This window comes from Ursus maritimus, unplaced genomic scaffold (assembly GCF_017311325.1).
Source record: "Ursus maritimus isolate PB19 unplaced genomic scaffold, ASM1731132v1 scaffold_33, whole genome shotgun sequence".
In the NCBI taxonomy this organism is placed as follows: Eukaryota; Metazoa; Chordata; class Mammalia; order Carnivora; family Ursidae; genus Ursus; species Ursus maritimus.
The window spans coordinates 9,442,464-9,454,964 of NW_024425897.1; the positions used below are offsets into that span (position 1 = coordinate 9,442,464).

Below are 12,501 nucleotides of genomic sequence, written 5' to 3' on the forward strand. Positions count from 1 at the left end.
GGAGTCTTTGTGGTGCCTGGTGGGGGAGACAGGGTCCCAAGCTGGCAGGGGAGGGGGGCATGGTTTCTGCAATCAGGACTTGGCAAAAGCTGCTGACCATGTGGGGACTGGGCCAGATGGTGTCTGGACAACACGGTCAACTTCTTAAGAGATTTGCCGTGTTAAATATAGCACAAGGAGCCCTTCACGCCGATCAGGATCTACAGGTAACTACACCTTACTAAGTCCCACACCGCAACTATGAATGAATCTCTAGTCTCATGGCTCTGTTTAGACACTCAAAAAGCTTTCCCAAATTTACCTCCCAAACCTTCACAACTGTTACGATTCCACTGATATCTCTGGGCCCCCAAGAGTGTCCTAAGAACCAGAATGATGCTACAAGGATAGGGAGAAGTGCTGTCTTCCAAGAAAGAATGTCTACAAGAGGCCCTTATTCTCTGTGCCCAGCAAGGGGGCTGCTGTAACACATGGACAGTCATGAGTTAGTTGCTGAGTGAGCCATTTGACCAAAAAGGCTAGGAGGAGAACTCTGGAGACCAGCACCATTCTGTTTTCTGGACTGTTCCAGAGAACCCGTCCTGTTCTGGGCCCTTGAGACCGGCACTGCTAACTGTTTTTCAGTTCTACCCATCCTAGGTATCAGGCACCTTCTCTCAGGAGCAGTGGCTTATAGCTGTGGCTGTTCCCATGGGACCAACGGAAATGGGCTTCTTCCTTTTTTTTTTCTTTTTTTTAAAGGGGCTTGAACTTATGACCCTGAGACCAAGACCTGAGCTGAGATCAAGAGTCAGACGCTTAGGGGTGCCTGGGTGGCTCAGCTGGTTGAGTGCCTGCCTTCGGCTCAGGGCATGATCTCAGAGTCCTGGGATCCAGCCCCACATCAGGCTCCCTGCTCATCAAGGAACCTGCCTCTCCCTCTTCCTCTGCCCTTCTGTCCCGCTTGTGCTCCTTCTCTAGTTCTATCTCGGATGAATAAATAAAATCTTAAAAAAGAGTCAAATGCTTAACTGACTGAACCACCCAGGCACCACTGGATATGGGCATCTGGGTGACTCCCGCGGACCCCTCCTCAGGCCCAAGGCCGATGCAAAGTCCACAGTACCTTCGCCACTCTGGAGTCCTCCAACCTCAGAGAATTTGACCAATGCTACAGACTCTAACCCCAGGAAAAATACCCACACAGAAACTTGCACCCTGTTTCAGGAGGGTTCTGTGGACCGTGGAACCATCCACTGTTTGTGGTTAAGAAGCACCACGCTGGGGTGGGGCGCCTGGGTGGCACAGCGGTTAAGCGTCTGCCTTCGGCTCAGGGCGTGATCCCGGCATTCTGGGATCGAGCCCCACATCAGGCTCCTCCGCTATAAGCCTGCTTCTTCCTCTCCCACTCCCCCTGCTGTGTTCCCTCTCTCGCTGGCTGTCTCCATCTCTGTCGAATAAATAAATTAAAAAAAAAAAATCTAAAAAAAAAAAAAAAAAAAAAGCACCACGCTGGTCTTTACCTGCTCTGCTACCTGATCAGGCTAAGCCAGGGTTTTTCACCCCCAGCACTACTGCCAGTTTGGGCTGGACGGTTCTCTGGGGGTGGAGGCCGTCCTGTGCGCTCTAAGATGTTGACCAGCATCCGTAGCCTCTACCCACTAGATGCCAGTAGTACCCTCCGAAGTCTGACGACCAGAAATGTTTCCAGACATTTCCAAATGTCCCCTGGGGGACAAAGCTGCCTGTGGCTAAGACTCCTGGGTTAAGCTATTGAGACTTCCTACACAGTGACAGGTCAGTTTCCCTCTAGCTTCCTGTTCCCAGGAGATATCCCTCCTTCCCGCCACCCCCAGCACGTCCTGCACGTGTGCAGCAGTTTGGGTACCTTTTCTGTACGATGAGGTTGATGTTGCGCAGGGCCACGTACTGCAGCTCAGGCTCGGCTGACAGCAGCGTGACCAGGGGCGGGGCCAGCTTCTTGAGCAGCGTGCCATAGTAGTCCAGGTCCTTGGACAACATCTCCATGAACTTCATCAGCACCTTCACAGCAGACAGCACCACAGCAGAGTTGGCGTGGGAGAGCCTGGGGGTGACCCGCTCGCAGATGCTGGGGTCCATTCCAAGGGAGGCAAACAGGAGAGACAGACAAGGGCAACACCCTGTTTTTAGTTATTGAGAGAGCATGTTTTCTGCAGGAGGATCTAGATCCTGCTTCTGGTGCTTGCTAACTGACCCCAACAGGTTAAAACCACTCTGAGTCTCAGTTTCCCTGTCTAGAAAATGAAGATGATGGTGCCATCTTCCCAGGGTTGCTCAGGGCTTACATGAGACAATGCACGTAAAGCCCCAAGCACCATGCACGGTAGTTGATAAATACTGATTAAGTGTCGTCCATCCCTTCCCCCCCGCTACAAGGGCATTCAAAAGGGGCAAGATATCATATTGGTTACGACCAAAGGTCAGGGGAGACCCAGCTGGGTGACCTGCATAACTTCATCTGCCTTCTAAGCCAGTGTTTCCTTACCTGTAAAATGTGGACAATGATGGGGCAGCTTTCACAGAGGTGCTTTAAGGAGCATCTAATGCATAGGAAGCACTCGGCAGAGCCCCAGCCACCCAGAAAGAATCCAATGAATGGTGACTCTGGTGCTATCCACCTCCTTTACTCAGCCCAAGGTGACGGGGGTCTCTGTCAACAACCAAATCAGGCGCTGGCTTCTGTTCTGTTTGTACCATGCTGAGCAGGGAGCTGAATGCCTGCCTCTGGCCTCCCTTGAGATGTGTCTGAGGATGGTCTGTGGGGCAAGGCCCTGGCAAAGGGCCCAGTAGAGGTCTGAGGCCCAGCTCCTGGTTGGAGCCCTGCAAGGACCAGGTCCCACTGGGCCGGCAAGCAAGGAGCAGTCCGCTCACCTCTGGGCCTCCCGGTCATCCTTGGGCGTATAGTTGGCCAGGCAGTCCAGGATGAAGATCTGGCCCCACTCGGTGCACTCGTTCAGGGCTGTCAGCAGCTTATTAATGGACTGCGGGTTCAGATCAAGCAGGTTGCTGCTGGGGTGAGACTCAGCAATCTCTGAGAGGGCAGCCACTGCATTTGCCACCACCTGGTTGAGAGGGTGGAAGAGGCAGAGGCTGGGGGTATTGCTCGGGCCAAGGGACATTGGGGCTAATCACGCTGGCAGGTCAGAGGTTGAATATCCTGAAAGGAACAGGACCCGATGGGCAGGGTCTGCAGCATGGAGACCCACTCCGAGCACTCACCCTACTGACTCCCCTGTAAACCAAAACAAACATAAGTGCCCCCACCAGTGGGGAAAAAAAAGAGGGAAAACAAAAGAAACAAAAGAAAGACCCAGGTCCCATTGCCTGGCAACAGAAAGCATTCCTAGCTACCTGACACGCAGCCCCTGCCTACCAGCTACAACAGCTCACTTTGGGGAATGTCAAGTGTGCGTCTTGGAGCCAGAAGATTCTTGCAGAGCTCCTCAGGGTTGCTGGTAATGGATGGGGGCTGCAGTCCAGAGGGGCTGCCAGGTGAAGCACTCGGCTCTCAACCCATTTCTACCAGAGCAGCTGTTTTTATGCGTGTGCTGCAGGGATTTCAACTTCTCCCTATAACAAACAGTGCTCCAATGGCCAATCCTGTACTGGCCACTCAGGGTCCCTGTGTGATCAGTGTTTCCATAGGACAGAGTGGGATGGCTGGGCTGAGGGGTCTGTGCATTACACTTTAAACAGGGCCTGGCGAACTGCCCTCCAAACCGCTGCCACACTCGTGTGGGAGGAGAGGCGCTCCCCTCCCAGCCACATCCTGGTGCCCTGCCCTCCAGGCTATGCTACTTCAACGGTGACCCTCCACAACCCTGCAACCCCAAAGATGTGGGGAAAGGGAAAAGTACTTCACATTCAGAACTCACCGATGATCTCGGTGAGAAGACAGTGACAATGACAGTGACTAGAAGGGGAAGGAGCACACTAGTCTTGGTTGCATGTCCACTGTTTACCTTCACAGCTTAAGCCTCACAGCACTCCCGCCAGCCACGGAGAGTTAGATACATCTTACTGATGAAGAAAAGAGGACTCTGGAAGGTTAGGCAGCCTGCCCAAGGTCACACAGCTCGTGTTAGAGAGGGTGCAGAGAAGGGAATCCAGGACTAACTCCCTCCAAAGATGGTGCCTGAACCACTGCAGGCACGAGAACAATTAGCCTACCCAGCAAGCCTCTGACTTCCAGGAACCGGGGAGTGCCTGGTGGAAGATGAAGCCAAGGTGTTCCCAAGCAACTCAGGCGGTAGTGCAAGTGGCACGGTGGGTGGCCACGGCTTACCATGGGGTTCGAGTCAGAGATGAGGTCTTTAAGGGTGTCCAGGAAGCCCTGGTCTTCTACCAGCTGGGCGTTGATGTCGTGGAGCTTGGCTACACACACAGCCGCTGTTTTGCGCACGTACGGGTCCTCGTCCTTCAGGCACTTTCGGAGTGGCTCACACAGGTACTCTGTGATCTTGTCAACACGGATGCAGCCCATGGTCCGCACAGCCAGGGCCCGGATCAGGGGATTGGGATCCTCACAATCCTGAGGGGAATCAGCCATTAGCCGGGGGCAGGGGCAGGCTCAGCATCAGACACTGCTGTGGGATCTCCCACCAACTGTGGCCAACAGCACCAAAAGCTAAGTGCCATGTATGGGCATCTAGCATTTGCCAGATACTGTGCTGGGGCTTTGTGTATCGTTGACTCTGATTCTCACAGCAGGCATACAATATTGTTCCCGTTTTACAGGTGAAGCAGCTGAGGCTCCCAGGAAGACTGGGAGCTCACCCAGTCACACAGCAGAGCCATGATCCAAACCCACCCACATCCATCTGGCACCATAACCCACAGAACCCCTCATGTGCCTGTATCTGAGCACTGACAGGGTGAGGGGAGCTAGGAAGGTCCTAAAGGTACACAGAACTGACACTTCAAGTCTCTGTTTGCTCCTAAATCTAGATGGAAAACACAGAAAGGGGCAAAGTCTAGAAGGGGAACATAGAAGCTCTCAGATGCTTGCTGAATCCTGCCTTGGCAAAGGATGTAGGACAATGGTGAGTCCCAGGGGGACATGGGGATCGATACAGGCCTTAGGCTACCTCACACAGAATGAGTTAGCAGGGTCTGTAGCAACTGATTTTCTGAGAGAGTGGGAGCCCTCTGCTGGAGGACTAGGAAGCCCTCAGGCTGGGAGTCAGAAGGACTAGAAAGGAGCCACAGTGTTTTTACTCAGGGCCATAGTGTCCCTCCCCGAGATGGAGGGGAGATGGAGCAGTGAACACCCATGCCCTTTCTCCCATATAGCTCCTACTCACCTTCACAAAGGTGTTGACAGCCATGATGGCCATGTCGGGCTGACTCTTGGCATAGTTCATCAGATACAAGTACACCAGCTTCTTTAGTTCCAGGTTGTCTGTCTGCATACAGTTCACCACATCGGGGAAGAGGGCACTGGAAAGTCAACATGGCATGAGTGTAGGTAAGGCGGAAGAAAGGAAGATTTTTCAGAGCTCTAATGAGGGGTCTGAGGTTTGGGGTGGGGGTGCAGAGACAGTGGATGGGAGAGAAGGAAAAAAATAACAGGACTTCCTAGTAAAAGGGAGGACGTCAGCTATGCTGTTACCATTAACACTTACGGGTAGCAATGGAACCCCAAAAGTGATTTGAAAAGCAAAGTCCTCTGTTCTTTCCACAGAGTTCATTCATACAGAAACTCTACAGCCCATCAGACCTGGCTCAAACCCAGCTCTGCCTCCTGCTAGCTGTATGAAATTGGGAAAATTCCTTCATCCCTGCTCCCCCACCGCCATGTCTCAGTTTGCTCACCCGCAGGAAAGGTGCAACAAAACCCCATTACACAGGGCCCTTGTGAAAATTAAAGAAGACAACATATTTCAGGTATCTGGTCCTTGACATCTGAGAGGTGCTGAATAAATGAAAACAACTATTTTCCTTCCCTGATACTTAATGTGGCCTCCTTATATTTGGGGCTGCTGGTTCCAGAAGGCTGTAGGGAAGCAAGGGTGGGCCATGCTGCTTTCACCACGAGGTCCAGCTCAGCTGCCCACTAAAAACTAGCCCAACATGTACAGAGCATGTGCTATATGCCAGGCTTGGCACTAAGGGCTTTACATACATGATCTCAATTAACAGCCCCAAGAAGCCAGTGTGTTATCCTCATTTTACAGAAAACAATACTGAGGCCCCCAAATGTCAAATAACTGCCTGAGGAGCCAGGTCTGGCTCTAAAACCTGTGCTCATGATTCTGGATGGAACCCTTCCCAACACAGAACCCCAGAGTCCCAGAGTCCCAAACCCCTTGAGATGTGAAAGATGCTTAGAAGTCAATTTTCTCTCTCTGGAATCACTGCCTACCCTTTCAAGTCTTGTGACTTAGTGGCCGAAGACATGGTAACAGAGACTTAAGAGGTCAAAGTGAGCTCCCTGGGCTCCCTTAGGAAGGAACCCAGCTGATGCTGACACTGATGCATCACCTTGGGAGATGAAGAACCAGGAAGAAAGAGGGGGTGGAGAGGAGGAACAGCTGATGGGCCCATCACAGCAGCACAACAAGTTCACTTGAGACAGAAGAACAAAGATGTTTCCTCTGTGAGGAGGTGACAGTGGTGTTCTAGTTGAAGGAGAATGGCTTTGTCCTAGAAGGATGTGACTTGGAAGGAAGCCCAGTTCTCCAGCAGATGCCTGATCCTTTTGCCACTCTGTCTACAGCAGGTCTCTCTGCAGAACTGTGTCTACTGAGGCACTGTCTGGAGGTCCCCTGCTGAGGTGGCAATAGGATAGGGCAATCCATGGAGAACTCTGGAGAAGTGTGATCCGGACGAGAGATCCGGATGAGGAGCTGCTCCATGGCAGCGCCCAGGCCTATGAGGCATGGAGCTGTGCACCATGAGGGCACAGAGGAGAGGGTATGGGTGGAAACGCCCTGGATTTAGATTTCAGAAGGGCTGGGCTTGAGTCCTAGTTCTGTTATTAACCACACGACTGCTGGGCAGTCACTATACCCCTTCTTTATCTGGTTTCCTTGGTAGGAAACACGCCATTACCTACAATATGGGAATTGTAAGGAATTGCTAGAAAACATACCTGAAGGTTTTCTGCACACTCTCAAATACTGTGTGACTGTTAGGTTGTTGCAGAATCCAGTCCCTGTCCCCAGGGACTTTATGACATGGTGGGCAGGTAAACACAAGTACACATAAGAAGCAAGACAGTCTAGAATTGGTGCCGGGTGACAGGAACACAGAACAAATGCTGCACATTCAGGGCAGTGGGCTGGGGTGACGAGGGAAGGCAACAAGGAGGCCTCGAATGGGTTTTAAGAGATGGGAAACAAGCTGGTAAACGGAAAAGGGGAAAGGGACATTCTACGCAAGGGAAAAGCATGAGCAAAGGTGAGGCAGTAGTGCTATGTATCATCTGCTCTGGCAATCAGATGCAAACCAGAGGCTGCAAACTGGCAACAAATTCGATAAATCCCATCTGCAGGCGTGTGTCAGTGTCACTGCAGTGTTTGTTTGTTTAATATCATCTGGCAATCTAAAAGAATAAGGAGATTTAAAATGAAAAATCTCAATTTCTTCTTTTAAAAAGCCAGACCTGTCCACACTGGGTTCATTTTCCCCAGCTGGCAGCAATCCTCTGGAATTTCTGACGGGGTTCCTGCCACACCCACTTCATCCACTGTTGCCTTTGTGACCTTGCCCACCTCACTCACTCCGCTGCTGCCTGACCCCAGCAGCATCTGAGCGCAGGACCCCTCTGTAAACGAAAACTTCTGTTTGGAAAGGTCTCTCATGAAGGGAGCTATAACAGGGGGAGACACGGGTCCCCAGAGATATCGTCAAGGAGAGAACTGAACTAGACCCAAGCTACAGAGCCCCGCTCCTGCTGCCACCCGGCCTACGCCTGCACACCTGACATCTTTGCCCACGGTCATTGACGCAATCACTTTCTTTACCGCCTCCTTCTTCTTCTCCTTCTTGTCACTGTTGAGCTCTGCCTTCAGCTCGAAGATCTCCCCTAAAAAAGGAGGCAGGCATGAGTGATCCACCCCCACTCTGCCAGGGGCCATTCCCAGTCCCCAGAAGAATGGGAGGGGAGAGGCAGGTAAGCCACTCTGTGCCGCCAGCTGAGGGCAGCTTTAGGTCCATGGCCTCAGTGACAGAGGCAGCATGGAGGGACAACTCTGAGGAGGACAGCCTAGAGGCCGTGCTGGACTGAACAGAGGGAACTATGGAAGCTACAAAGGTTCTGAGGGAGCCAAGAAGTGTGAAGACAGGTCCTGCTCAGCCAGTTGAAAACATTCAGAGGAAAGCAAAATTCTCCTCAGCTACCACCCTCACCCAAAGCCCTCAGGGTTGTGTGTGACAGAATCTGGGGACTGAAGATTTGAAGGGAGAGGGAAAGATTTGCTCCATTCCCACCCTTGGCTTTTCCTGTTTTCCTAGAACCTCCAGTTAAAATAACGCACTCAGGGTTTCACTTCCTGAACCACAAGTGGTTGCTCAGCTCTGAAAATGGGAATTCAGCTGCCCCACGAGGGCTTAAGCACATAATATGCTGTTCTTAAGAACTTGATGATCTGGAAAAAACAAATGAGGAAATAGGGTTGTTCAGGGCCCAGATAACCCCAGTGACAGGTTACAAGGGCAGACTTTGGAATCAGGCCTCCCACCCTCAAAACAGCAGCCGCAAGGATTTCCTGAGCCTTTCTCTAAGGCAGGTGCCACACTTTTGCCCATTTCTCATTTCATCCTCATGACAACTCTGCACTTCCCCCCCATTTTACAGATGAGCAAATGGAGGCTGTGACTTGCCCAAGAACACACCGCTAGTAGCAGGCAGGGCCAAGATTCAAAATCACGTCTGCCAGCTCCAAAGCCTATATGCTCAGGCCAACCAAGGATATCACTTTGCTTCTCTGAACTGGTTTCCTTGTCTGTACTCTCTCTACTTTGACTGGGGCAGTGAATTCTCTCATTTAACACTCAGATGTAAAATGCTCATCTCAGTGGCCTGCATTAAAGGTGACTGCTACTGTTACTAATTTGCCATGTGACCCTTGGCTTCGATTCCTCTTTCACAGAAAGAGAGTCCCAAGCTTCCCTCTCAAGTTACTTGGGGTGGGAATAAAGCAAAGACTGTCAAGTGGGGGGAAGTGCTGAAGAAGTTCTAGATGGATTTACAGTGAGAAAAAGAAAACTTGCAGGTTTTTATCATGATTGAACAATGTGGTGCTTGGGAAAGAACTTGAGAGGACAGACAGCAAACAAAGTTAATTAAGAACAATCACACAGTAGGGCCCAGGGCAAGGCCACACTGAGGATATTGCTCAACAGAGCCAGGAGGAATCTGCAGACCTTGCAGTTCTGGCTCTTGACTTCTATAGGACCGGAGGAACACATGCCCTTCCCCTCCAAGAGACTGAGGGGGCCCTGTCTCCCTGCTGCAGGATCTAACAGACCATGATGACTTTGACCCTGGGTCCTGTTGCAGGGCTGTCCCAGCTTTGCTCAAAGTGTTTGGTCAGATTCAATCCAACTGGCTGTCAATTGATGGATCTAGGCCTGAGTCACTTCAGTTCTAAGAAGGCTGATGAGGTAAACTTGGGATCTGCCTGTTTCCAAAACATCTCTTTCCTCTAATGGGCCCCAAATCCAGTCAGTCATCAAGCCTACCTCCTCAATCACATAAAGCATCCAAATCTCTCTACCCACAATGCTACACCCCACCCCACCCCCGGCTCAGGTACTATCTTCTCTCACAGGAGCTATGGTACTGGTCCCCATGCCTCCCCGCAATCTTCACCCCTTCAATTCTTTACTAGGAACTATCTTGGACCTTCTCCTGTTTAAAACCATCACTGATGTCTGATTTGGACCCGGGCATCACTCTACAGACATTCTCCACAAAACCCTACCACTGACATCCTAATATACTTAGCACTAGGTTCACCCCCTCTAGCCCCGCACGCCTCTCCAACTCTCCTTCCATCACACTCTTCAGTTACCTTGTGCCCAGGTGCTTTCCTTTCCCTGAGCGGACCCTGGGCAGAGCAAGTGCTCTGCTCTGCTCCTCTCCCCACCCCTGCCCCTTTTAACTAGCTAGCTCCACCCAAGGTCCTCCCACAGCCTCCTTCACTTCCCTTACCACAGCACCTACCACCTTTAGTGCAATTACTATTTAATAGACTGTCTTCTCTGCTTAACGGCAAGCAAAGCCAGGTCAGAGACTCCAATCTGTCTCCGAGGCATAGGGAGGGGGCTCAGGAAAAACTGGCTAGAACAATAAAGAAGTGCTCAATAAGGGGCAGACTGTAGGTCCTGGCTCAGCTGCCTCAACAACAGGCTCTTTTCATCTGGTCAGCAGGCATGTGTCAATCTTGCTTGGAAGGAAGAAGGGAGGAAGGAAGGGCTGGTCAGAAAGATGCTTACAGGGTTAAAGCATATTCAGCAGCCACTACAACCATCTCTGTTTCCCAGAAAGCAGAAACAACCACAACACCTACAACATAAGACTGGCTTAGCAAGTTTCAGTGCAGCAACTCAGCAGACTAACATTGAGTAGTTAGAACTGTGGGGAAATGTTTAAGATAATGTCAAATGAAAAACAGGATATAAATTCTGACTCTGACCACGTAAAACATGTGCCCATGGATAAAGACCAGACACACACACACACGTATCACGGTGGGGTTACTGATAGGATTGTGTGCTTTCTTTCCTCCAGGAAAAAACATCATATTTATTAATGTTAGGCCATTTAGAACAAAAGGGGGCTTTTATCTCCCTCCATTTGGAACTAATGCTCTTCCCTTCCTGAGTTCTAAAAGAAGTGGTCAATTTCTTTTTTTTTTTCTTTTTAAAGATTTTACCTATTCATTCGACAGAGATAGAGACAGCCAGAGAGAGAGGGAACACAAGCAGGGGGAGTGGGAGAGGAAGAAGCAGGCTCATAGCAGAGGAGCCTGATGTGGAGCTCGATCCCACAACGCCAGGATCACGCCCTGAGCCGAAGGCAGACGCTTAACCTCTGTGCCACCCAGGCGCCCCAGAAGTGGTCAATTTCTTATACCATCAATAACACTTCAATGTTCTGGATCCACAAGGTTACGCTCTGGGTAATTCCCGCCACTTGCTTCCAGGCCTCCACCCCTGCCCCCAAACCCCACCCTGCCAGGGAGAAAGCAGAATGGTGGAGCAGGGAAAGGGTAGGACAAGACCCCACAATGAAACAAACAGTACCTTTCTTGGTCGTGGTGAAATATTTTGAGTCAGTCATTTTGGTCCCTTATCTGTGGCCAGACTCTGCAAGACAGAAGACAGCGGTGACTTTCTGTTGTGTCTGCTCCATTTTCAGTTACAGAGTACAGGAGGAGGGCAGGATCCAGCACACATGTGGTATGGGAAGATAGCTTCTTATCTCTCTACGGGGCAAATGAGCTGTTAGATAATAGCTGATCAGATTTTGGAAGGTAATTCTGAGGGATCTACCAAATTTTTGAATGTGTATATCCTTTGACCCAGCAATTCTACTTCTAGGACTCTCTCCCATAGAAATACCTGCACAGATGTAAGGGTTTTCCCATAGCACTGTTCATAACAATACACCATTGGAAATAACTTAAATGCCCATCAATAAGGGAATGGCTAATGGGGCGCCTGGGTGGCTCAGTCAGTTGAGCATCTGCCTTCAGCTCAGGTCTTGATCCCAGGGTCCTGCTCAGCAGGGAGCCTGCTTCTCCCTCTCCCTCTGCCACTCCCCCTGCTTGTGCTCCCTCTGTCAAAAGGATAAATAAAAGCTTAAAAAAAAGGGGGGGATGGCTAAATCTCCGAAAAGTCTACAGATTAAAAAGCACTTAGTTACAGCCACGCCTTCGTGTGTGCACTCCACCCAGCACTGTTCTAAGTGCTTCATGCAAGTTAACCATTAAAGCCTCATCACAGCCTCAGGGAGGTACTACCGTGACCCCACATAGTCAAATAAGCTTGGAAAATGCCAAGTTTGAAAAGCTAGGGAGGTTTTCTTCTCTCTCCAACTTCTCTGAACTTCTTTAACAGTGATATGCGCTATTCATCTCTAGAGAGGGCTAGACTCTATCTATATACTGTACACTCTACAGCATTCCCCAAATCTAACTGGCCAGTTTCCTCAAAGCATCTCTCAGGAAATCTCCCAGGGCAAAAGTCACAGTGTGAAGTGCTGTTCTAAAGCAAGAGAACCAAAGAAAGTACCAAGGCCCCCTCGTTCATTCAACATTTACTGAGTATCTACTGTATACATTTAATAGTTCCTCTTGATCAACAGATGAAAGATTAAAGAAGGTACACAGGCACCAAGTACCCTGGATACATGGCAGAGGCTCCAGGGTTGTTCTAACATTTAAGAAGTTATCATTTACTGAGTCCCTATTACAGTCAGGGGTTTTACACACATTTTCTCATTTAATCCTACCAATAACGTAGCTGGTT

The 12,501-nt window shown here is 50.4% G+C and overlaps 1 protein-coding gene across 8 annotated transcripts in view; it reads right to left on the minus strand.

The window, feature by feature from the left end:
- Positions 1-12,501, minus strand: part of AP1B1 (adaptor related protein complex 1 subunit beta 1) — a 51,670-nt gene that overhangs the window by 22,442 nt on the left and 16,727 nt on the right. For 6 of the 8 annotated variants that reach the window (XM_040619702.1, XM_040619700.1, XM_040619704.1 and 3 more), the window contains exons 2-7: positions 11,275-11,337; positions 7,945-8,050; positions 5,325-5,460; positions 4,307-4,552; positions 2,893-3,083; positions 1,868-2,089 (exon numbers count right to left, since the gene is read on the minus strand). In XM_040619702.1, coding sequence (XP_040475636.1) covers positions 1,868-2,089; positions 2,893-3,083; positions 4,307-4,552; positions 5,325-5,460; positions 7,945-8,050; positions 11,275-11,311 — 938 coding nt within the window. In that variant the 5' untranslated portion in view covers positions 11,312-11,337. The remainder of the gene's footprint in view (positions 1-1,867; positions 2,090-2,892; positions 3,084-4,306; positions 4,553-5,324; positions 5,461-7,944; positions 8,051-11,274; positions 11,338-12,501) is intronic. The other 2 variants (XM_040619707.1, XM_040619706.1) reach the window with 1 other exon arrangement.